The sequence below is a fragment of the Lissotriton helveticus genome, chromosome 2_1 (genome assembly GCF_964261635.1).
Source record: "Lissotriton helveticus chromosome 2_1, aLisHel1.1, whole genome shotgun sequence".
Lineage (NCBI taxonomy): Eukaryota > Metazoa > Chordata > Amphibia > Caudata > Salamandridae > Lissotriton > Lissotriton helveticus.
This window is the reverse complement of record NC_136059.1, coordinates 1,561,026,225-1,561,051,191: the sequence shown is the minus strand read 5'-3', so window position 1 is coordinate 1,561,051,191 and position 24,967 is coordinate 1,561,026,225. Positions and strand designations below refer to the sequence as shown.

Here is a 24,967-nt window from a genome sequence, read left to right as displayed (position 1 = left end):
CTGTCTGTAGTTCAGTGCATCAGGAGGCATCTCACATATGTATGTGGTGGTCGTATTAGAAGACCTCCATCTAGGTTCAAGGATGTTGTTACATATTGACATATTGAAGAATTGCATTTTTTTTTGTTTGTTTTTGGTTGAGTAAAGGGGGGAGGTGATGTAGTGGGTTTGTTATTATGTTTATTGCTGTGGTGACATGTGTAGTGTTCGGTATTGCATACCTAATGTTCTAATGGTTCACAAGCTTAGAGTGTGCATCTTCTGAGGTTCGATCGGTTTCTTCAGTTGAAGATTCAACCTCCGTGGATGCGCTGCTCCTGGTCGTGGGTGAAGATTCATGCAAACAAACTACTTACCTGATGAAACTAAAATACGTCTTCTGGTGAATCCTTCTACTACACTCACGCACACCAAAGAACCGCCCAAAGTAAGAGGCGCTATTCCAGACTATGACTGAAGTAGACTTAGCAGTGATTATAATGATTACGTCAAAATACCCACCTCAGAAGAAACTGTCATCACAATTGCAATTTAATAGTCTGCTACTGGAGCAAGAGGGCTTTACGATAAAGGTACAAAATGAGTTCAGGATTATTTCTGGATAATGTTGAAACAGCAGGCCTGTGACCAAATAAAGTATTTGCTTTTTATGAAAATAAGTCTTCATGCCCATGTATCTAGTTAAAATCAACTGCAAACCATTCTAATGTACTTATGGAACCATGGGAGAATATTCTGCGATGAAATGGTGATGGAACGTTCTAGATTTTCCCTGAGGTTTCCCCTGTTGAGTGGTAGAATGTGAAATCCATATGAAGGTGTTCGCATTGCAATTTCCTTTTTTAAATGTCAAGCTTAATTGTGCCAGGTGAATTAGTGAATCGTAGTATGAACTTACATTGAAATTGTTTTGGAAGTGCATATAATTGTTTGATATGTTATCATTTCTGTATTTTTGTACAACTTATGACTAATCTATTTTTTTTTAAATGTGTAGGAGCAATGTAGGTCCACAGGCTTTCCACGTAGCTTTGTTCCACAGAGGGCAATCATATAATTCAGTCAGTGCTTATTAGACTATCTATGAAAGATTGTTATATTGTTGAAAAGAATTTAGTAGCTTCCACTTTATAAATCAGCTACCACCGGAAACAGCACTCGCGATTACAAACTATTAATACATTTTATTGTGACCCCTAAATAGAAAGTTGGTGGTGCCTCCTTGAGGGATCCTACTATTTGGGATTCGTAATGCATCACTGAAGCCCTTTTGTTCGTTGTGGAAAAAATTTCAACCGCACACATTGAAAAAAGGTTACAAACCTTGTGTTATTGATAATGTATGATTTTATTAGTCTTTATGTGGGCATCAGGTTTCATCTCTTTTAAATGAAGAATTTGACTTCAGAATATTCCTTTGTATGGCTCTAGCTTCTGTAGGGTGTTTTCTGGAATCAAAGCTGTATGAATTCCGAGTCGTTTTAATAATTTGGTTAGTTCCATTAATTTCTATTTTAATACTACAAGTTGTTGACTGAAGCTAATAGAAAGCTATTTATCTCATGGATCTCTCTCGGACCATAACATAGAAGGCTCACAGATCCTCCAGCATGAAGGAGAATATATCAAATAGACATTTTCTGATTTTCAGTTTAGGTGCTTTTAAGATATCCTTCCCCGTCCTTGGGAAATTTATTTTCCTTCTCTTGATGCCACCTCCTAAGGTAAAGAAGATATTGGCTTAATTCTTGCCCAGAATACCAATAAACTAAAATAAAAGTCAAGACGCTTGGGCAAGGAATTTGAAAAAAAATGGTAATATATGAATGACATCATTTTTTGTGTTTCTGCATTTGTTTCTACACATCAGGGAAAACATAATAATAGTCATCAATTGTATGACACGAGCTTCTATCTTGGAAGGACTACTGCTCTTCATCATCATTTTCGAGATTCATATGAAATCTGGTGACCATGTGTTAAAAAATAATGCAAAATAAATAGTGAAAGAAGGTTCATCAAGTTAAAAATTAGATGTGCTCATACTACTTGGAGTTTTTGAGCACAACTCTGCTGCACATGACACAACATCTCTCTTCTGAAAACAAAGCAGTACTTAAAAATTGCATTGATGAAATTAAAGGCTAGAGCTGCAGAAAAGCCCTCTGTGCTCATGAACTTACCGAGGTTCGGCTGTGAGGCTCGTGATGAAGCGCCAGTCGGAAATCGCGCCATTGACTTGCCGAGCCGCCGGAAACGTCAAACTGCTCCAGGCGGGGAAGCCAGCGGACCTGCTGAAACCACAAGGCAACATTCAGAACCAGATCACTCCAGCGTGATCTTGTTCTGAATTGGACATTGATCGTCGTTGTGAGTGTGAGGGTGGTGTTGCTGCAGTGGTTGTGGTGCACATGGCTTCATGTCTCTATGTTAGGCTTGCATTGAATTTGCTTAGTTAGCATAAAAGGTTACACATTGCCCAAAGAAGTTATTTTTTCAAACGTCAAGAATTTTCAACCCCAAAATTAAAAGATGTCATAAGCAAGCAGACTGTGAAAATCATTTTACCCTGAAACAGAGACACCTTTATCCACCTGCAGTAATGTACCCGGTGACTCACTCAGAGTTTCTAAGTCTAAATTCCCTGTATAAATCACCCCACATACACGAGAAAATAAATACGTTTCTATTCCTGACTTTAATTTTCACTGATGCTTATGTAAATGATGAAAAGATGATCTAAAATCACCACTCTCTGCTAAAAATGTGAAATTACCCCAAACCTCCATGAAACTGAAAAAACATGACCATTAGAGCTACATCTTGAGGTGTAAACAGTGGATAAACTACCTGCTAACCTTCCTGTTACAAAAGTTGTTAGACATTTATGTGATGCCTGGGGCCAAAGCTTAGTGCGAGGTCCTCTGGAGGCTTCTATTTTTTGGCAGGTGCCATCAGCAACTGTTGCAAAGTATTAAAAAATCATGGAAAGAGAAAAGAAAGCAGCTGGCAGCATTTAAAGGTCGGGCCAAATAAGCTGCTTCATTATTACTGAAGACAGCAATGCTACTTGCAGTTGCAGATCTATAAATACATTTGCTGAAATATTGTGGAGTCCTAGAAGGCACGAGGCCTGAAGCATTATGCCTCCTCTGCTCCTTTTATGAGTGCCCTGATTTAAAAAAAAAAAAACACACGTTTCTTGTGCTCTGGGCAGTTTTACAGGACAGGGGAAACTGGCGGTAATATTGTTTCTTTTCATAACGTTGACTCTTGGCATCTTTTTAATCATGTATTCCTTCCAAATCTTACTGAGTTGGCAGATGATGAATCTGTTTATTTGGCGTCCTTGTAACAGAAATCTTAGATCATAAAAGACATGGCTGGTATTCCTCCAATTTAATGATGCCACATGTATTAAGCTAGTTACTCTTTGGTTAAAATTGTATATGTTTCCAGGTTCTCCAAGAGTTTTAAATCTAATTTACATGAAGCAAAATCACTGCGCTCAGTGTCATTCACTTTTGCACTTTTGATAACCAGTGAATAGTCTTCCAGCCTAAACTGCTCCTTCCTAGTTCAGTCCAGAACTCACAGTTTGTACTAGGGGCCTACGGCAAACTTTCAAATCATCATTATCCAATCTGTTCCCACAGTTCATTAACACTTAACCCTCATACTCTGCTCTTTCACAAGCATGAGTTGTGGCATGCACCCAATTTAATATAATTCTTGGGTTCCAGAGCAGCGTGCCACTTGCCAAAAAGCGCTCCGACGCCTCGTCAGGGGTAGTAAGCGCTATATAAATGCAAATATCCCACCATCCCCTAAACATCAAAGTGATTTTTATGTTGTAAATGCCTGGGCCAGGAGTATTCCCATGTATATCCAACGAAATCTTCCTTTACTCTCTAGGACTTTCAACAGATGGCTCCACATACACACACCTGATGCTTTTCTTTACTGTACTGGCCTGCTAATCTACTCCACTTTCTGGCATCAGTTTGACATAACAAACAAGTTATTTGGCTGAACCCTGCAAAGCTCACCAGGTCGTCCTTCTGGCAATCGTTTACCTACCTCTTGCTACTGCATTGCTCAGAATTAGAATACTGTAATGTTTAGCGCTCCATTGAAGATAACGGAGTGCTCCCGCTTCTAAAGGCTGTTAGAAGCTCGGAGCATCAACATTCCAATGTTGGTTCACAGATGGTTCTGTGAACAAAAGGCCTCACGGAGCCCGAGGGGATTTCAACCCTCTCGGACTCCGTAAAGCCTTTGTTTTACAAACTAGAACATTCTGCCCTCTAGGGGATTCGGCTTGGACCTTTAACGCTGGAGCGAGTCTTTAATGGCTGGTAGAGCCCGCTACATCAGGCTCTAAGGCTATAGGAGACCAGCCAGTTCAATATTATAGTTTTTCTCACCCATTACAAAGCAAACTGATACCAGATATTTAATGGTACTGCCCTGCAACACATGCTCCAGATTTAAACTAATGACTATGCCCACCCACCTAGGAAAACTCAAACCTATGGCATAATTAATCTTGCTCATTTCGGGTATTAAGGCCCTGATTACCATGGGTCTGGTAATTCCAAGCAGAAGGTTGCGTCGAAACTAGATTAAAACATGGAGCAGAAACGGCACCCAACTCTAGAGTTTACGCCCTCTATTTGCAGCAGAAATAAACTGTTGTAAATTGCGACAGCACTTTATACAGAATGTAGTGACTGTAATTGCCAACCAATTGCGTGGTAACTCGTTCAAGGGTGCACAACCATAATTGAATGCAAATTGTAAACCGGTTAATTAGTTCACCCTTCAGTAACACAAACAGGCAAGTGCACAATTTCCACCCGAGTTTTCCCCACCCATCAGACCCTTGGATTTAGGTGGGCACTTTGTTGTGCCGCTGTACTGCAACCAATACTGTACATGTAGTAGTCGCTCTCCCCACCAGAAAGTTTCAGTGTGATTTTCTGGTGTTTTTCCTTTGATGCATTGTATACCAAAAAAAATCCAATGCCATTAGGTGGGGTACTAACAACTGAGGATAGATGTACGCAGATATACGGCGTTTTCAGTTGAAAAAGTGTGAATTATGTAAATAGGAACTTCCTACCATCTGTTCTCCAGGGACCCAGAAGGGTTGAGGGTGAGGCCAGGCGGAGGTGCCTGCTAGCTAAAAACATTGTGCATCAGGAAATGATGACACCTGCTTGGTGCCAACAGTTACAAATGAAATTATTTTTACTCAAAAGATAGTCTACTTGGCCACACAGATAGCTGGGAAGTCAGACTTACAAGTATTAGTGGAACTGCAGCTGAGCAGTATTACCACGGCATGCCGCTTAGCACTGATTACACAATTAATGTTGGATAATTGACCGTGGAGTTGGTCACTGACGCTAAATGTTGATCCCCGTCTGAGCTTATTGCCTTAGCCACATGTGAGGATGTAGAAGGAGAAGAGGGGACAATGTGTAGAGATACTGACTGATTCCGAGGTCAATAATGCTGTTAACACATAAATGCACCAACACGGTCATGCTCCATTGAGAGATAGACTGGCAGAAGAGGGCCAGACTGACACTTATGAACTGCACTTAGAGCAACTTTACTGACTGTTCTGTTGCCACTTTCCAATGAATATGTTAAATGTTACTAACGTATTACAGAAGAAACGACTTACTGTTTATTATTATTTACATACACTGGCCACTAAAGGGTCATTTCATTGAATATGCAGCAATTTCACAAGTAGGGAGATTTCAAGGCAAATTCATACAATATTCTGCAGGTCACTAGCTGAAGTAAATGAAAGAAGATCTTTTTCACAACAGCTTCAGGGGTCACAGACACAATGAGGTGTGTGTATAATATAAATCAAAGTGTGTTATTGCACCTAACTAGTTAGCAATTTATTTATTTGACCACACGCACGCATTCAATTTAGCTATGTTGACTGCCTTTGGTATAAGCTACTCTCTTAAGTAAAGTTAGGTATGTTCACTGTGAAAGCATAAACAAAACACAACCTTTTCTAGCACAAAAAACGGTAAAAGAAACGTAAGGAATTTTCTATTACCAAGGTGTAATAAAAATATGCTTCTGAATTGCATAAAGTGTCTGTGCTTCAATGGGCTAAGTTGCTTTGTGAGAAGGAAGATGTCATTCCTTTCAGTTAATGTTTTATTCACAAGGCCATGTCTAGGTGAATGCTGCTTAGGATTGGAGAGAGGATGGATCCCATGTAACATTTGGCATTTTAGGCCAAACCTTGTCTAGGGATGCTTATAATCCAATTTAGAGATGGCCAGGCCTGGCAGTTGGGGTCCAATTGTTCCTACTGCAGCAGGATCAAGTCTCATTTGCATATAGCACTTCTCATTCTTGAGTGGCATAGTAGGTAAAAATAATGGACTAGAACACAGCCCTGAGTAATTACCAGTGTCGCTCCGTTTAATCTAAGCATTTCACCCATCATATGTTTTTCATTGAGAGCAGTGTTTAATTTGAGCTGGTGGTTTCTGGTGCTCAGCACTAACATTTAATTGTCAACGCAGGTGCATATGATAGTCTGCCACATCGTGGCGGTGTCTGTCTAATTTATAGATGAGCACAACAATAGTTGCATATTAGTTCAATATCCATTAAAAATGGCTTATACTTGGCGCACAAGCCATTCTGATAGCTTTGGGGACCTGAAATACTCTGAATTGTCACACATATAGGAGTGCGATGCGTTGTAGTTCTGTTAGTTCTGCCATTGGTAGCTCTGGCAGCGGCAATTGGTAGTGTAAGTTGCAGTGGGCTCCTGATTAGGGCCCTGGCACTTAATTATTTTTACAAATTAAGCACTGGTTGAGGGACAGTCTAGGTGCGGTGGGGAGGCCCAGTCCTGAGTCCCTTGCTCACCATGCCACTGAACTCAAGCTAAACCTAACCAATAAAGCCCAAAAGGCTGATACAGGTATGGCGTTACTTGTGTTTCGGGTTCAGGCTGGACTGGTTATACTGGAGCAGAACCACGTCTGGTTAGCGTATGGCTCTTTTCTGTTTTGAGTGGCATAGTAAAAAAATATGACTTGAATACGGTCCTGAGAAATTAGCAGGGACTCCGAATAATTCAAACCTTTTATTTATTTATTTATAAAGTTTTATATAGCGTGAACCACGTTTCAGTTTTTCCAACGATTTCATCAATAGCACATAAATAATAATAATCATAATATTATTAAGAAACAATGATAATAATATATCCTGTTGAAAAAGGGTGGAATGCGATGTGTTGCTGCCAAGAGTGATTTTTCAACCATGAAGAGATGTGGGAATCTTGGAAAGTATGAAATAGACTGCAAACTCTCTCAGATGGAAGGATCTCACCTGGACTAAATCTACCTGAGACAAAAAGGTAACCCTAGTCAACATAATTCAATCTAAATCTACTGTGAAGAAATCAGTTAGCACCAATAACACCAGCTATCAAGAAATATAGGAATTTAATAGTTAGAATAATCAATATTTATGATTAAAAAGTTTAGAACAAGAGATAGCAGCTGCACTTCACATTTTCAATGTCTCACGCAATAATATTTATTTTGGTTCTTTAGGAAAGTGCTAAATCCTTTCTCCCAGGCCAGATGACATCACAGAACGTGACGTCACACAATCCTTATAAAACACAGTATTCATAGACTGAAAAGTAGTCCAAAAGGCATAAAACCTGCAATGTAGGCCTTGCTATCACCAAATTGCACTTTTGGCGGTCCAACAAGGCAGTTTTATTGCCAATGCAGCCAGGGTCAGACTGGCTGTAGCGGGCAACAGGAGATTTCCCGGTGGGCTGGAAGGGTGCGGGGAACCCGTTTTGGACCTGTGGGGGACCTTTTTGGTACAGGGGGAAGGTTTTGCAGCAGTGTTGCAATATCGGTCACGAGTACCAAAAGCAGCAGTGTTTTCTACCAGCATTCCACACACTCCCCCGCGACTGGCGCGCGGCTGCCCCGACTCAATTGCCAGGGCTGCTTTGCGTTCCCAGTCAGGCCCTGCATGCAACTGGTTAGGGAGGCTTACGTATCACTGTGTTATCTGACGTTCTAAAGAACATGGACACGTCGAGCGACAAGAGAACAGTGGTCGTTCAACGAGTTAAACGCTCATCGCTGACATCTGCATGTATCTGCAAATTACGCTTTCAGGCCAATTTATTTAGTAACAATAAACCAAATAATAGACGCATCTGTTATTGACAACACAAATTTGGCATGAAGTTAATATCACCATTCCATCCATATTTTCAGTCACACTGACTGCGCTGCACTAACATGACATGGTTCACCTTCACATCTTAAAATGTCAAGAAGCCTTCCCAACATATCATTTGAAGATGTCTAAAAGCCAACTCTTCAGTTTTTTGTCACTTTTGTAACATAGCAAGTACTTTTCCTCCTAGTTTGTAATATTGATGTACATGTGTTAAGGGCGGCCCATATAAGAAATACAAATTGGTAAGGCTTGGCTTGAAAAAATGGAAGTATATTCAGAATAAATATGAAGGTATTATATTTAAAGTTGAAATGGGGAAATGAAACTGATTTAATCATTCCCAGGGGAAATTTCTGCTCTTAACATCTGAAAATACCGCAATAATATTGCACATTTTTCAGATGCCGTTATGTGGGTACATGCAAAGGCTTTCAGTGGAAGTGATCAGGTCCAAAATTATCACTATGCCTATTTTAAACAGTGCACTCGCATGCAGGCTTCCTGTTTTGAACTCTCCCTTTTATTACTGTAAAGACCCGCTGGTGGTAGGACAGTAGGCAGACTGCTTCTATCAAATAAGCTGTATCTTGGCTGGGATAGCAGTGGTATACAACATGACATTAAATCACAATTAGGCAATGGGTGACATGTCTTTCATTGAGTGAGGTGCCTCATTTTTGGACTTCTTCTTTCTTCTGTGTAGGAGAGTAGGGTCTGCTATCCTATGGTCACCCCAAATTTTTGCTTTTTGCTTCACTGGTTTATGACTTAATGTGGCTGTGGGCCTGCTAATCAGACCCACAGCCTGCTGTTCTCTCTCTAAATTATTGCCAATGTACTTTAGGTGCATTACGAAATTGGAACTGGTTCACCTTATTGGCCCCTGTAACAGTGTACCCAGGTACCCAGGGCATAGGTGCTTCCAAGGCCTACCAGGGGCTGCAGCACGGATTGTGCCACCCCTGGCCTGGCCTCCATATTTGACACAACTGGCTGATCACTCAGCTGGGGTAAGTCGGTGTAATCACCCCTTACTTAGGTGTAGTATGCCTATGCCTAACCTAAAATGGACACATATGTTCCTATCAGCCACTCCTATGGAAGGCCTCATCAATCCTGGAGGCAGAGTGCTTGGAAATATGTGAGATGGTGCTCTGGCATGAGCTGAGCCTGTCTGCAGCTTTCGGAACCAATTCCTTTAGCTGTTCCATGATACTGCCATACCATATACTCTTAAGTGCATTATGAACCTCGCGGTTAAATGCTATCTTTGGTTTGGCTTTATCAAAACATGTCGAGTAAGGTGTCATACGAATTGGAATACTACCCCCTCGCCAGTTCTGGTGACGGGGGTAGCATTCCACCCTTCTAGAGGGATACGACATGTACCTAACCTGAACCCCGGTTAAAGTTAAACAGAGCCTCAGCATCACAAAATGGATGCTGCCACCACAGACACAAGTCTGACCTCCTGCTGCTGGGAGTCCTTCCAGCGAGGGCAGCTTGGACAAAGGGTTTCCTGCCTTGGGAGGTGCTAGCACCACCCCAGACAGGATTTTGTGTATTGGATAGGACAGGGCTGAATAGAATCAGACATGCCTGGGGCACACAAGGTGTCCCTGTGCATATGCCCGTTCAAACCGGTGCTGGGGCTCTCCAGCCCCAGTCTTGGCGCGAAGCTGGACAAAGGAAAGGGGGTGTAACCGCCCCCCTTCCTGGTCCCACCCAGAGGAGGGACCTAGCAGGTAATCCGGCCCCTAGATTTAGAATAAGAGTAGGAGCTGTGTCCCAAGACTTCAGATCATCCTGAACTCGACTTGAAATAAGAAGAAAACTGGACTTCGACATTCTGCTGCACAGAAGACTGAAGAGAATCTCCCTTGTGGCCAAGGAGTGACCCCCCTGTGAATACAGGCACCAACCAGCAACTCGACGTCTGCTTTGCTGCTGCCTCCCGCCGGAGCCCGAGCCCAGAGCCTGACAAGACCCAGACTGCCAGACATCTCAGAGCCCGATCCACAGTCCCTGAAAAGAAGAGACCCGTGGAGGCACCGAGAGACGTGGGACCGGACTTCTTGGAAGACCCCCGAAGAGCTGACTGCGCAGCACCCGAGGCACCCTCGACGCTGTGCTTTGGGGTTTGAGAAGTCCCGACACCGAGCAGCAATTGCACCGAAGATCAGCCCCCCAGCACCTCCACGATCTGCGTGGGGCCCTTTTGCACTTTGCCACTGGACGCGCCATCCCGGTCACTTGCCACGCGGCTAGTGGCCATCTTGGCAACGAAAACTACGATTTGCAATGCTGGTCTGGTTGCTCCAGGCTGGCCCTTGCTCCCCTGAAAAGGAGCACCCGCTCTGGCCTTGCTGGTCCGAGTGTTAAGCTTTTTCCACTTCCTGCGTGGCTTGCATTAGCCAAGGCCTGTTTGCTCCAATCAAGTTGCAGACACCGCCATCAGCTAGAGCCTTTGGGGGACAGCTCGTGATCGACTCCTGGACGTACTTGACCTCTTCGTGTCCACGTGGCTGCGGAGACAAGCTGCACCTCTTCACCTGTTTGCACCCGACATTGCCTGGTTCCATCCTGGTTCCACGGTAGTCACTGGCTAGTGACTTTGAACATTGTCCCCTCTGCTTTCAGGTCTTCACCTCTTCAGATCCACCCTTGGATCCACCGGAACTCTCCTCGACGACCCGCCTGCAGCATCTTCAGCTCCAAGCACCATCGACCCGCGTGACGAAACCCGACACTACTTCGCACCTGTGCACCCACTTCCTGTGGGGGAGGTAACTCAGCAACGCCGGTGTTCCCACACTGGTGTACACCTCTAGTGCCTGTGTCTAAAGTTTTATCCTTGTAGGTCCATCGGAAGGTTCCTTAAACACTAACTTTGTAACTTTTACGCACCATTGACATTGTATTGGTGTATGCGTGCACTTTAAGCACTGCACCTGAGTCCCGCGGGCCTTTCCCGACTTCATCACTGCTAGTCTCGAACAGCTCCAGCGATTCCCCAGGCCCTAGGCCTCTTTCCTTTCCCCATAGTGGTTCTTATACCACTATTTTAGTATATGGTTTAGGTGGCCCCTAGGGCTCATCCATATTGTGCAACTTTTGTATATTTAAACTGTGTTTTGTTTTAACGCATTTGTTTCTGTGCTCATAAAGAGTATAGGGGATATTTGTAGGAATAAATCTATATATATTTTCAATATATATCTGTGTGGTGTCCTTTCATTTGGTATTCAAGGGGATTGTGTATGGTAAAACAGCTTGCTTCACATGCCTATACAGAGTTTAGCCTAAGACTGCTTTGTCCACGCTACTAGGATAGCTGGTCTATTAAGGTTGACTTACAAACAATCATCATAAGGGTTGCTTGGCATGGTACAAGGTGATCACTAGAACTAGTGAGCATCATATACCAGGCCAACTTCTCACATTGGTGAGCAGCGGTTGGGATTTGAGCTTGCTGTTGTTTTACCATTACAATCTTTGAGAGTATCATTTGAAAGATCATACAGGTACCTGATAGGTACACTAAAACAAGACTAGTATACTTAAGTTCTACTGAACTTAGTTGTTGTAGAGGATAGGGAGTAGCACACCCTGACTACAACTACTAGATAGGTTTGGTAGGCAAACACCAGTGTAGGTAGATTGCAACAAATCCACCCACACTAGAGCAATGTCTGGAGCAGAGGGATCCACTGGACCTATCTCTGTTGAGAGTGACCCTCCAAGGGCACCACCCAAATTTGCTATCTTTACTTTTAAAGAACTGAGGCAGCTGTGTTCCTTAAGAGGAATCAAAACGGGTCCTACCCCTACAGCAGGTCACCTCGGAGAGCTTTTAGACCAGTCTGAAGCTCTAAAGACCTCCAAACCAGGCCCCTCAGGGACTGGAGATGGAGGCTCTTCCACAGAAGATGACAACACTGACACCCCTGCCCCTGTCATCCAGATAGATGAGGAAGACCAGGTCACTGGAGATACTCAGCCAGAGGATGAGGAAGAAGAGGAGGAGGAGGAGGAGGAAAGTGGGTCTGATGATGAGAGAAATAGTCAGGTGCTAGTCAGCAGGCTTAACCAGGCTAACTTAAGCACATTTGGGACTGAAAGTGGGTCCAACCCATTCAGACCCCCAAGTGGACTTAACCAGGAGCAAAGGAGGAGAAGGAATCACTCAGGTGAGTCCAATGCCTCCCAAGCTTCTAGAGGTTCTCATGGACACTCCAGAAGGGAGTAGTCTACCCCTCAGAGAAGGGAACATGAGGCCAAAATGAGAGAGGCTGAACTTAGGATCCAGAAGCAAGAATTAGAAGTTGCCCTGGCCAAAGAGAAACTTGCTAGAGCAAGACAGCCTAGAGAGAGTGGATTAGGATCCACTGGTAGCAGCACTATCCAAAAGGATAAAGACAGGTCCTATGACAATAGAAACCTGAGTAAGATTGTGCCCCCTTAGAAGAGTGGGGAGGACATCCACAAATGGATGACTGCACTTGAGAGAGCCTGCAGAGTACAGCAGATCCCTCAGGAGCAGTGGGCATCAATCGTGTGGCTCTCCTTTGAAGGTAGAGGCCGAGACAGACTCCTCACAGTTAGTGATGGGGATTCTAGAAACTACCTGGTCCTGAAGAGTGCTCTGATTGATGGGTTAGGCTTAACCACTGAACAGTATAGGTTAATGTTTAGATACACCCAGAAGACACAGACTCAGGACTGGTCTGAATTTGTTGAATGTGCCACTAAGGCTCTGGAGGGCTGGTTGCTGGGAAGTAAGGTTACAGACTATGAAGGATTGTACAATTTACTGATGAGAGAACAGATTTTAAATAACTGTCAGAACCAGCAGTTGCATCAACATTTGGTTGACTCAGATCTGACCTCTCCCCTAGAATTGGGAAAGAGGGCAGACAAATGGGTTAGAACCAGAGTTAAGCAAAAGAACCAGAACCAGAACCAGGGTGGTGACCAAAAGAAAACAGACCAGAAGGGTGGGGAGCAGAAAGCTAAAGACCAGAAGTCTTCAACAGGGCCCCAAACTAATACTGAGGGTGGGTCCCAAACTTCAAAGAAGAAGAAGAAAGAAGGTCAAAGAAAACCCTGGTGTAGTACATGTAAAAACACCTCTCACTGGACAAGTGAGTGTAAAAAGGGTGGAGCCCCCAACACTGCAGCCCCTAAGGCACCTGCACCCAATAGTACAGTTAGCAGTGTTGGTCCACAGACTAAGGGGGTAGTTGGTATCACCTTGGGAACTGAGGGAGATTCTGGCCTAGTCAGAACCCCTACACAGGCTGTACTGATCTGTGATGTGGAGATTGATTTGTCCACTACTGTCAGTCCCAGTAATCTGGGCAAGTACAGGCAGACGCCTTTGATTAATGACAATGTGGCTCAAGCTTACAGGGACACATGTGCCAGTGTCACCATGGTGACACCTAGCTTTATGGACCCTGGACAATACCTACCAGGTGATAATTACCTGGTGACCAATGCCAGCAATGTCACTACTACACATAGTGTGGCACTTGTTAACTTTTCCTGGGGAGGGGTAAGTGGCCTAAAAAGAGTTGTGGTTAGTGCTGATCTCCCAGTAGAATGTTTGTTGGGCAATGACCTGGAGAACTCTCTATGGTCAGAAGTTGAGTACAGGACTCATGCAGAGATTTTAGGGATATCATCACATGTCCTTGCTGTGACCAGGTCACAGGCCAAAAAGTGCCTCTCTGAACTTCAGGTCTTGGATCCTGGAACAATGGACCAAGTACCTTCCAAGAAGAAGAACAGGAGGGTAAAGGCTGTGCCTTCCCAACTGCCTACAAGTGAGGATCAGCCTTCACAGGAAGATGATCTTGAGACCCCTGAAGGAACTGTCCCTGAAGAGCTTGAACCTGATCAGGTTGAGTTTCTGGGGACAGGGGGGGCTTCTAGGGCAGACTTGGGGCAGGCTCAGTTAACCTGTCCTTCCCTTGAACCCCTCAGACAGCAGGCTGCTGCTGAGGCTGCTGGGAATGCTCAAGGTACCCATAAAGCATATTGGGATGATGGGCTCCTTTATTCAGAGGGTAGAGACCCCAAGCCTGGTACAACCAGGAGGTTGGTCATACCTCTGCAATTTAGGGGCTTCCTTCTTACCTTGGCCCATGATATTCCCCTAGCAGGACACCCAGGCCAGAATAAAACTTGGGACAGACTTGTCTGTCATTTTCACTGGCCTCACATGTCAGAGGATACCAAGGAGTTTTGTCGCTCCTGTGTAACCTGCCAAGCCAGTGGCAAAGCAGGTGGTACCACAAAGGCCCCCCTGATACCACTACCTGTGGTGGGGGTGCCCTTTGAAAGAGTGGGGATTGACATTGTAGGACCAATGGATCCCCCTACAGCATCTGGGCACAGATTCATACTGGTGGTGGTGGACCATGCCACCAGGTACCCAGAGGCAATTCCACTTAGGACCACAACAGCTCCTGTTGTGGCCAGGGCCTTACTCCTTTCTCCAGAGTGGGGTTTCCTAAGGAGGTAGTATCTGATAGAGGTGCCAACTTGATGTCAGGATACTTAACAGCTATGTGGAAGGAATGTGGTGTCAACTACAAGTTCACCACTCCCTATCATCCACAATGCAATGGGCTTGTTGAAAGGTTCAACAAGACCCTAAAGGGCATGATCAAAGGATTACCTGAAAAGCTCAGGCGAAGATGGGATATCCTTCTGCCCTGCCTTCTGTTTGTTTACAGAGAGGTCCCACAAAAGGGGGTTGGCTTCAGCCCCTTTGAATTGTTGTTTGGGCACCCTGTAAGAGGACCCCTGTGTTTGGTGAGGGAAGGATGGGAGTTACCTCTCAAAAAGCCCAAGCAAGACATAGTGGACTATGTACTTGGTCTCCGCTCCAGGATGGCTGAGTATATGGAGAAGGCATCCAAAAACCTTGAGGTTAGCCAAGAATTACAAAAAGCTTGGCATGACCAAAAGGCCGTCCTGACTGAGTACCAGCCTGGACAGAAGGTATGGGTGTTGGAGCCAGTGGCCCCAGCAGCACTCCAAGACAAATGGTCTGGACCCCATACAATCATTGAGAAAAAGGGAGAGGTTACCTACTTGGTGGACCTTGGAACTCCCAGGAGCCCCCACAGGGTGCTCCATGTTAACAGGCTGAAAGCATATGTTGACAGGGCAGACATGGGCTTGCTCATGGCTACAGATGAGGGGCAGGAGGAAGAGAGTGACCCTCTCCCAGACCTGATGACTCAGAACCCTGAGGATGGTTCAGTTGATGGTGTGGCCTTAGATGGCAGCCTCACTGAACATCAGCAAAATGACTGTAGACAGGTTTTGCAGGCATATCGACATATGTTCTCCCTGACACCCAGTCAGACTAACTGGTGTACACATGTGGTGGACACTGGTGATAGTCTCACTGTAAAGAACAAAATTTACAGGCAACCTGACCATGTCAGAGATTGTATCAAGACTGAGGTGCAAAAGATGCTGGAATTAGGTGTCATTGAGCCTTCAGAGAGCCCCTGGGCTAGCCCAGTGGTTCTGGTCCCCAAACCTCACACCAAAGATGGGAAGAGAGAGATGAGGTTCTGTGTGGATTACAGAGGACTCAATGCTGTCACCAGGACAGATGCACACCCTATTCCAAGGGCAGATGAGCTCATAGACAAATTGGCTTCTGCCAAGTATTTGAGCACATTTGACTTGACAGCTGGCTACTGGCAAATCAGGTTAGCTGAGGAGTCTAAAGCCAAGACAGCATTTTCTACCCAAGGTGGGCATTATCAAGTTGTGGTAATGCCCTTTCGTTTGAAAAATGCACCTGCCACCTTCCAAAGGTTGGTGAATCAAGTCCTTACTGGGTTGGATGACTTTTGCGCAGCATATCTGGATGATATTGCTGTCTTCAGCTCCACCTGGGAGGATCACCTGGTCCACCTGAAGGAAGTGCTAGAGGCTCTGCAAAAGGCAGGCCTCACTATCAAGGCAACCAAGTGCCAGATAGGGCAGAGTAAAGTTGTATACTTGGGCCACCTTGTAGGTGGAGGCCAAGTTCAACCACTGGAGAGTAAGATCCAGACCATAAAGGACTGGTCCCCTCCAACTACCCAGACTCAGGTCAGAGCTTTCTTGGGCCTGACTGGGTACTACAGGAAGTTTGTTAAGAACTATGGGTCCATTGTGACTCCTCTTAATGATCTGACATCCAAGAAGATGCCCAAAAAGGTTCAGTGGACAGAATACTGTCAAAAGGCATTTGATGACCTGAAGAAGGCCATGTGCTCTGCACCTATCCTGAAGAGTCCTGACTACTCAAGAGAGTTCATTGTCCAAACAGATGCTTCTGAGTTGGGAGTGGGAGCTGTGCTTTCACAACTTAATGTAGATGGTCAAGACCAGCCCATTGCTTTTATTAGCAGAAGGCTGACCCCCAGAGAGAAACGTTGGTCAGCCATTGAGAGGGAGGCCTTTGCTGTGGTGTGGGCCCTGAAGAAGTTGAGACCATACTTGTTTGGCACTCACTTCAAGATTCAGACCGACCATAAGCCCCTCTTATGGCTTAATCAGATGAAGGGTGAAAACCCCAAATTGCTCAGGTGGTCCATTTCCCTACAGGGGATGGACTTTACAGTGAAGCACCGCCCAGGGACTGGCCATGGTAATGCAGATGGTCTCTCCAGGTACTTCCACTTCGAACATGAAGACACAACTGGTCAAGGTTAGTCTAATGTCCCTGCGTTGGGAGGGGGAGGGGAGTTGTGTAGGAGAGTAGGGTCTGCTATCCTATGGTCACCCCAAATTTTTGCTTTTTGCTTCACTGGTTTATGACTTAATGTGGCTGTGGGCCTGCTAATCAGACCCACAGCCTGCTGTTCTCTCTCTAAATTATTGCCAATGTACTTTAGGTGCATTACGAAATTGGAACTGGTTCACCTTATTGGCCCTTGTAACAGTGTACCCAGGTACCCAGGGCATAGGTGCTTCCAAGGCCTACCAGGGGCTGCAGCACGGATTGTGCCACCCCTGGCCTGGCCACCATATTTGACACAACTGGCTGATCACTCAGCTGGGGTAAGTCGGTGTAATCACCCCTTACTTAGGTGTAGTATGCCTATGCCTAACCTAAAATGGACACATATGTTCCTATCAGCCACTCCTATGGAAGGCCTCATCAATCCTGGAGGCAGAGTGCTTGGAAATATGTGAGATGGTGCTCTGGCATGAGCTGACCCTGTCTGCAGCTTTCGGAACCAATTCCTTTAGCTGTTCCATGATACTGCCATACCATATACTCTTAAGTGCATTATGAACCTCGCGGTTAAATGCTATCTTTGGTTTGGCTTTATCAAAACATGTCGAGTAAGGTGTCATACGAATTGGAATACTACCCCCCTCGCCAGTTCTGGCGACGGGGGTAGCATTCCACCCTTCTAGAGGGATACGACATGTACCTAACCTGAACCCCGGTTAAAGTTAAACAGAGCCTCAGCATCACAAAATGGATGCTGCCACCACAGACACAAGTCTGACCTCCTGCTGCTGGGAGTCCTTCCAGCGAGGGCAGCTTGGACAAAGGGTTTCCTGCCTTGGTAGGTGCTAGCATCACCCCAGACAGGATTTTGTGTATTGGATAGGACAGGGTTGAATAGAATCAGACATGCCTGGGGCACACAAGGTGTCCCTGTGCATATGCCAGTTCAAACCGGTGCTGGGGCTCTCCAGCCCCAGTCTTGACGCGAAGCTGGACAAAGGAAAGGGGGTGTAACCGCCCCCCTTCCTGGTCCCACCCAGAGGAGGGACCTAGCAGGTAATCCGGCCCCTAGATTTAGAATAAGAGTAGGAGCTGTGTCCCAAGACTTCAGATCATCCTGAACTCGACTTGAAATAAGAAGAAAACTGGACTTCGACATTCTGCTGCACAGAAGACTGAAGAGAATCTCCCTTGTGACCAAGGAGTGACCACCCTGTGAATACAGGCACCAACCAGCAACTTGACGTCTGCTTTGCCGCCGCCTCCCGCCGGAGCCCGAGCCCAGAGCCTGACAAGACCCAGACCCCCAGACATGTCAGAGCCCGATCCACAGTCCCTGAAAAGAAGAGACCCGTGGAGGCACCGAGAGACGTGGGACCGGACTTCTTGGAAGACCCCCGAAGAGCTGACTGCGCAGCACCCGAGGCACCCTCGACGCTGTGCTTTGGGGTTTGAGAAGCCCTGACACCGAGCAGCAATTGCACCGAAGATCAGCCCCCCAGCATCTCCACGATCTGCGTGGGGCCCTTTTGCACTTTGCCACTGGATGCGCCATCCCGGTCACTTGCCACGCGGCTAGTGGCCATCTTGGCGACGAAAACTACGATTTGCAACGCTGGTCTGGTTGCTCCAGACTGGCCCTTGCTCCCCTGAAAAGGAGCACCCGCTCTGACCTTGCTGGTCCGAGTGTTAAGCTTTTTCCACTTCCTGCGTGGCTTGCATTAGCCAAGGCCTGTTTGCTCCAATCAAGTTGCCGACACCGCCATCAGCTAGAGCCTTTGGGGGACAGCTCGTGATCGACTCCTGGACGTCCTTGACCTCTTCGTGTACACGTGGCTGCGGAGACAAGCTGCACCTCTTCACCTGTTTGCACCCGACATTGCCTGGTTCCATCCTGGTTCCACGGTAGTCACTGGCTAGTGACTTTGAACATTGTCCCCTCTGCTTTCAGGTCTTCACCTCTTCAGATCCACCCTTGGATCCACCGGAACTCTCCTCGACGACCCGCCTGCAGCATCTTCAGCTCCAAGCACCATCGACCCGTGTGACGAAACCCGACACTACTTCGCACCTGTGCACCCGCTTCCTGTGGGTGAGGTAACTCAGCAACGCCGGTGTTCCCACACTGGTGTACACCTCTAGTGCCTGTGTCTAAAGTTTTATCCTTGTAGGTCCATCGGAAGGTTCCTTAAACACTAACTTTGTAACTTTTATGCACCATTGACATTGTATTGGTGTATGCGTGCACTTTAAGCACTGCACCCGAGTCCCGCGGGCCTTTCCCGACTTCATCACTGCTAGTCTCGAACAGCTCCAGTGATTCCCCAGGCCCTAGGCCTCTTTCCTTTCCCCATAGTGGTTCTTATACCACTATTTTAGTATATGGTTTAGGTGGCCCTAGGGCTCATCCATATTGTGCAACTTTTGTATATTTAAACTGTGTTTTGTTTTAACGCATTTGTTTCTGTGCTCATAAAGAGTATAGGGGATATTTGTAGAAATAAATCTATATATATTTTCAATATATATCTGTGTGGTGTCCTTTCATTTGGTATTCAAGGGGATTGTGTATGGTAAAACAGCTTGCTTCACATGCCTATACAGAGTTTAGCCTAAGACTGCTTTGTCCACGCTACTAGGATAGCTGGTCTATTAAGGTTGACTTACAAACAATCATCATAAGGTTTGCTTGGCATGGTACAAGGTGATCACTAGAACTAGTGAGCATCATATACCAGGCCAACTTCTCACATTCTGCTGCTGCTTCTTTCTATTCACGCTCTCATTTATTTTCCTACAATGGGTCTAATTAATAGTTGGACGTTACTAAGTTGATTTTACCGCATGGTAAATTTGCAAGCAAATGTACTGTTACCATGCAGTAAAATTGCCCCATTACTATGCAATTATAAGTAAAACCTCATAGAATGGGGAATTATCATATGGGACCGTTTTTTTAATCCATAAAAACATAGGGGTGTTGCCATTCAATGGTGTTTTTCCACATAGATTTACCAATTGCTCTGAGCAGGTGGAAAATGTATGCAGGTGCGTGTGGCCGAAGCTGACGGACTGGAGTATGGAAGGGCAGAGGAAGATGTTTTCTAGTAAGGGGAAGCATTAAATGTTTTTGCCTCTAACAACAACAAAAAAGATTGCATCACAACCAGTGACTTAAACAACAAGAGCTGATGTGGCAACAGTAAGAAGGCCAGAAGGGCCAGAAGATAACCATTAACTGTCCCAAAGCCTTGCTGGGCAAGAGACAGGTTACAAAAAAGAAAGTAAGCTAGCATGGCATGGAGGGGGTCAATCTGCATGTGCCGTACAAAGCCACAAGCTTGTCCCAAGAGTTTTTACATTGAGATACAACTGGCGGCCAATATGACATCAACCACCTCCAGAGGAAGGTTGATGGTGTTCAGTTTTTTCCTCTCAATCTCCGTGCATGAAGGTGGAGATCGTAAAGGTCCAGATGCAGAACCGTGCCTTGTTGCGGTGATAGCAGGTCCTCCCAGAAGGGAAGCTTGATCGGAGGACATATGGTCAAGCACAGGAGGTCTAGATACCATTCTCTCTATGCCCAATCCGGAGCCACTGGAATGGCTTGGGCCTGGTCTGTTCTGATCTTCTTAACCCCTTTGTCACGGGGCTAATTCCCCCACGGTGCGGGGGGAGGGCGGTGCTAGCAACGAGCTCAGCTCATCACGCTGCACGGTGGCGCTGTGCTCATGTTGAGCTCAGCTCGTCATGACCACGCCCGTTTCTTAGAACGCTCAGCACAGCAGGGGAATTATCCCCGCATGGGAGCGCCACGGCGGTCATGACGAGCTCAGCCCATCATGAGCACAGCGCCACTGTGCCTCGTCATGAGCACCGAAGGTGTTAAGAACTCAGAGCAGGAGATGTAGCAGCGCAAAGGCATACAGGAGTCTTGAGTTCCACTCGAGGAAGAACATGTCTGAATCAGCTTTCTCCCCGGACAGGTGAGTCCCATCAAAGGGCTTGTCCATCAAGGAGGATTGGACATCGCCGTGAACCCAGTTGAACACTGGTGCCTATGGCTCACCTAATGGAATCGATGGCTCCAACCCAAAAATGACTCATGAACTTAACAGCATCATGACCATCTGGAATCGCTGAGAAAGTACAGAGCGAGGGTCTTCGGGCACACCAGTGAGGACTTTTACCACCGAAGGCCATGCAAGTATTGTCCCAGCAAACATCTGGCGTTACCAGATCGGAGGGCCAAGCTGTTGGAAGAAAAGACATGTTTGCCAAATGTTGTCACTCTCTTAGATTCCCAATTGGGAGAGGAGTGGGACACATGTTGGGATTTGAACAGCTGGTGGAAGCTTGTACCACAAGGCTTTCTTGCGAGGGGTGATGTGAAAGAAAAGCCAGGTCAACAGGAGCAGGGGGATAGTGGCTGGCAATTTGTCTATTGACTGGGAGCGCCAGACAAAGGTTTGGCCATGCACCCAAATGCACCCAATACAGTATCTGTTAGCGCTTCATTAAAAAGGGAAGAATGGGCTCACAAGATGTGCGCCTAGGCTGGAGGACTTCTGTCAAGACATTTGTTTTAAGTTTTTAAATTTGTTTCCAAGGTGGAGAGCTGGAGGTCAAGTACGTTAGCCATCTTAAAAGTATTACCATGACATAGGAGACGGATTCCTTTGTAGCTGGTCCAGCAGGTGAAACAAGACCTGTCTCTGGGGTGGTATTGAGGTCGCTAGCCACTTGTAAGATTTTGTACTAGTTGTCATCTTGTTAGAGCTGAGCGAACTCATCACCCTGGTCACATTCGTTGCTATCTGAATCAGTCTCAGAATGGGAATGCCAAGAGTGTTGCCCAGCATGTGGAAATTCAAGGGGGAGAATTGGCACCTCAGGCAGATTCAGGCATGGCGCTGGTCGTGGTCGGAGTGGTGTCAACTCTTCGTCAGAGAGGACAATTGAAACTGCTTTTTTAGGTGGTGAAGTCGGCCTTGGCGTCAACATGTCCGGGGCCGGTGTAGGTAGTGGCACCATCAGCGGAGTCAAATGCAAGACAAGTGCGGATGTTCCAGCTGGCACTGAGGGCAAACCCGCCTGCAGTATCCCTGGTGGAAATCCTCTTGGCTCTTTGGGGCCTGAAGGTGCATCAGAGGGAGTCGGCAGGGATCCAAAAAGCCAGCGTATGACTGCACGAAATTATTCGATCTGGCGCGGCGTGACAGAAGGCCCTAGAAACTCTGGTTGTGCCAGAACCAGCGGTGGGATTGGCCCCAAAGTCGGCCAAATCTAAAAGCGAGATCAAGAGGAGTGGTGTCACCCCAGCACTTGCTTGTGAGCGATTTGACTTCTTAAGTTTATACGCTTTCCTGAAGAATTGGAGCACAAGAAAGACTGACCTATGGAGCGGTTCCACTGACTACTTGAATGGGACCAAGGGCGGGCATTGAAGGCGCAGTGGGATTTAGAACGGTCCAGATGTGGAGTTATCTTATGTATAGAGATGCATAGTTTTGCCTCCCATTTCCTGAAGGCCTTCGGATTCATTGCTTAGCCGTCACTGCACTCCAGATGTGTGACAGACCCAGGAGGATCTGTCACAGATATTTGTTTGCAACAGTCTCTACACGCCCTGAAACCGGTTGTTTTAGGGGGTGACATCTCTTGCACACTGTAGAACTATTGGGAAATATCGAGGTATGCATCTCGGAGAGCTGAGAGGAAGATCCGGATCTGCCAATGCGGGTGCATGAAGAAAGGAACTGACAGGGCGCAGGAATGGTACCTATATAGGCCCCATACGCCATTACTGGAGCAAATCTACATCAATGCAGAGCCACAAGGTGCACACAGGTACTGCTGAAAAGTTTACAGCTCCAGTCTAATGCCTGGGGTATATTCAAAAGGTAAGGAACTGTGGCTAGAAGTCACTATATGAATTCAATACTTAGAACTTCAATGGCCTCTACACTGGAACTCTCTTCTATGAGACATTCAAGGACTTGCTTGCTACAAGAATTCAAAAGAGACTTTTCTTTAATGTTTTTGTAACTGGAGAGTAAAGGGTGATTATTCTCCCACTCTTTAGTAAATATTTTATACCATACCTGTCTGAACCACTAGCTGCTTATAAGTGATTTAAATGTGAGCCTTTGTCAATCTCGACCTCACAACTGTGCAACCAACATACGCAATCACATGTTATTTTGTCTAAACCACCACGTGATGCACATCATCCTCAGTGATCATGATCCACACTATGTAAACGTTTCTGATTGAGGCGTTGCTGCTGTCAAATAAACAAAGTAAATAAAACTAATAAAAATACACACGTAATATTCCGGACAAGATCGTGATGCCACCAGTAGAAGTGAAGGAACTAATTTGAAGTTGTGTTTCATCTCAAAATTGTAATTGCTTGTGCTTCCTTGACTTTTGGAGATTTGAACATTAATTTAGCCTTACATTTGTTCAAATCCTGATGTTTAAAAAATTAAATCCCTATGAGAAGCTAAAGCTTCAACTCAGTGTGAGAATGCCTCTTTGGCTAAAAATCTGGACCCATACATGTGCCACTACGAAAAAACACTCAATTTTCAAACACATTTTACTTTACATTTACTTTCAGTATCGAGCTAAGTATAGACAAAAATGCCTAATTAATATCACCTCTGTACTCTAGACATTACACGGTCAAATGAGAAAGTAATGCATGTCTTTCAGGTAACTTTCAACAACTTCAAAACAAAGAATGTATGTCTAAATGTCAGTGAAGAAATAAAGTGCCAAATCAGTCTCAATTAACCATGCGTTATTTATGACAGAAACTTCATCCTTTCTGTACTTTTGGAATTACGAAAGAGAAGCAAAAAAGCAGGTGTTCATATCTGTTTGGTACGGTTGAATCAATGAAACTGTAGATTGTTTCCGAAAATTAAGTGACTCGTACAAAAACGTTTAAAGTATAAGATATACATCATAAATACAAAGAAAATAGAGGAAGAAAAACGACGAATGAAACGAAGGAAATGAGGAATAAGAAATGAAAGACAACTGGAAAGAAGCAAAAAAAGAAAGAAGGAAATGGAAGAAACGGGGTGGAAGAAGGGAAGACGGAAAAATAGACGAACAATAACATTCTAAATGTCAACAGAAAAGCTCTTAAGTGCATGCAAGGCTTTAAGTGGGGTGAAAAAACTGGGGTGAAAAAACTGGGGGGTCTCTCAAAGGGGCGTGGACGATGTAATTAGGGCGTGGTTTAAAAAGTAAACAAAACATCTGTGCTCAGCATAGTGTGCTGTCCGACTGGTAATTTGCTGCTTCCGTCATTCCATCCAGATATATAATACAACTAGTAAAATCACACCTGCAAAAACCCAGGACTGCTAGTTTTGCCAATGGTTGTTAGCTGCATAAGATAAATAAGCAACTACTTCATTGTATAAGAATATTGAAAATGCTTTCGTTCTGAAATGATGAGACTGTGAAAGAATTAAAACGAGTCTCATTTAAGTTACATCAAAGGCTGGTGCTGCTGCAGAGTTAAGATTTATTTTTTCATCTGAGGGAGAGGATAAAAATGGAGCTCCCGATAGGGACCCGTCTCCGAACCTGATTATCTGCACTGCCGGGGCTGAGCACCGTCAGGACCCGGCCCACTTAAAGCCCTGCTTAAGTGATTGCCCCAATAATGACCCCAGAATATTTCATCCAGAGATTTCGCCTCCTGGAAGCATCTGGATTAAATACTGGGTGAAAATGGGGAACAACCACTGGATTAGAATGTGGCATGATACGTTCCGTGTCGTGTGTAAACTAATGCATGATGATATATTTCCTATCATTTAACGCGGTGTACATACCAAAGAGTTCATGCTGACGTGCTATTCTCGATCCATCCCGGAAGTAAATCATTGTGCAAGAAAAAGTCGAAGGGCACAC

At 45.4% G+C, this 24,967-nt stretch overlaps 1 protein-coding gene across 5 annotated transcripts in view; it reads right to left on the bottom strand.

Moving 5' to 3' along the window:
• PAX5 (paired box 5) overlaps positions 1-24,967 on the bottom strand; it is a 562,382-nt gene that overhangs the window by 276,883 nt on the left and 260,532 nt on the right. For 3 of the 5 annotated variants that reach the window (XM_078676527.1, XM_078676531.1, XM_078676530.1), the window contains exon 7: positions 2,184-2,294. The exons of 1 other annotated variant lie outside the window; for it this stretch is intronic. In XM_078676527.1, the coding sequence (XP_078532653.1) occupies positions 2,184-2,294 (111 nt within the window). The remainder of the gene's footprint in view (positions 1-2,183; positions 2,295-24,967) is intronic. One more of the 5 variants, XM_078676528.1, reaches the window with a different exon arrangement.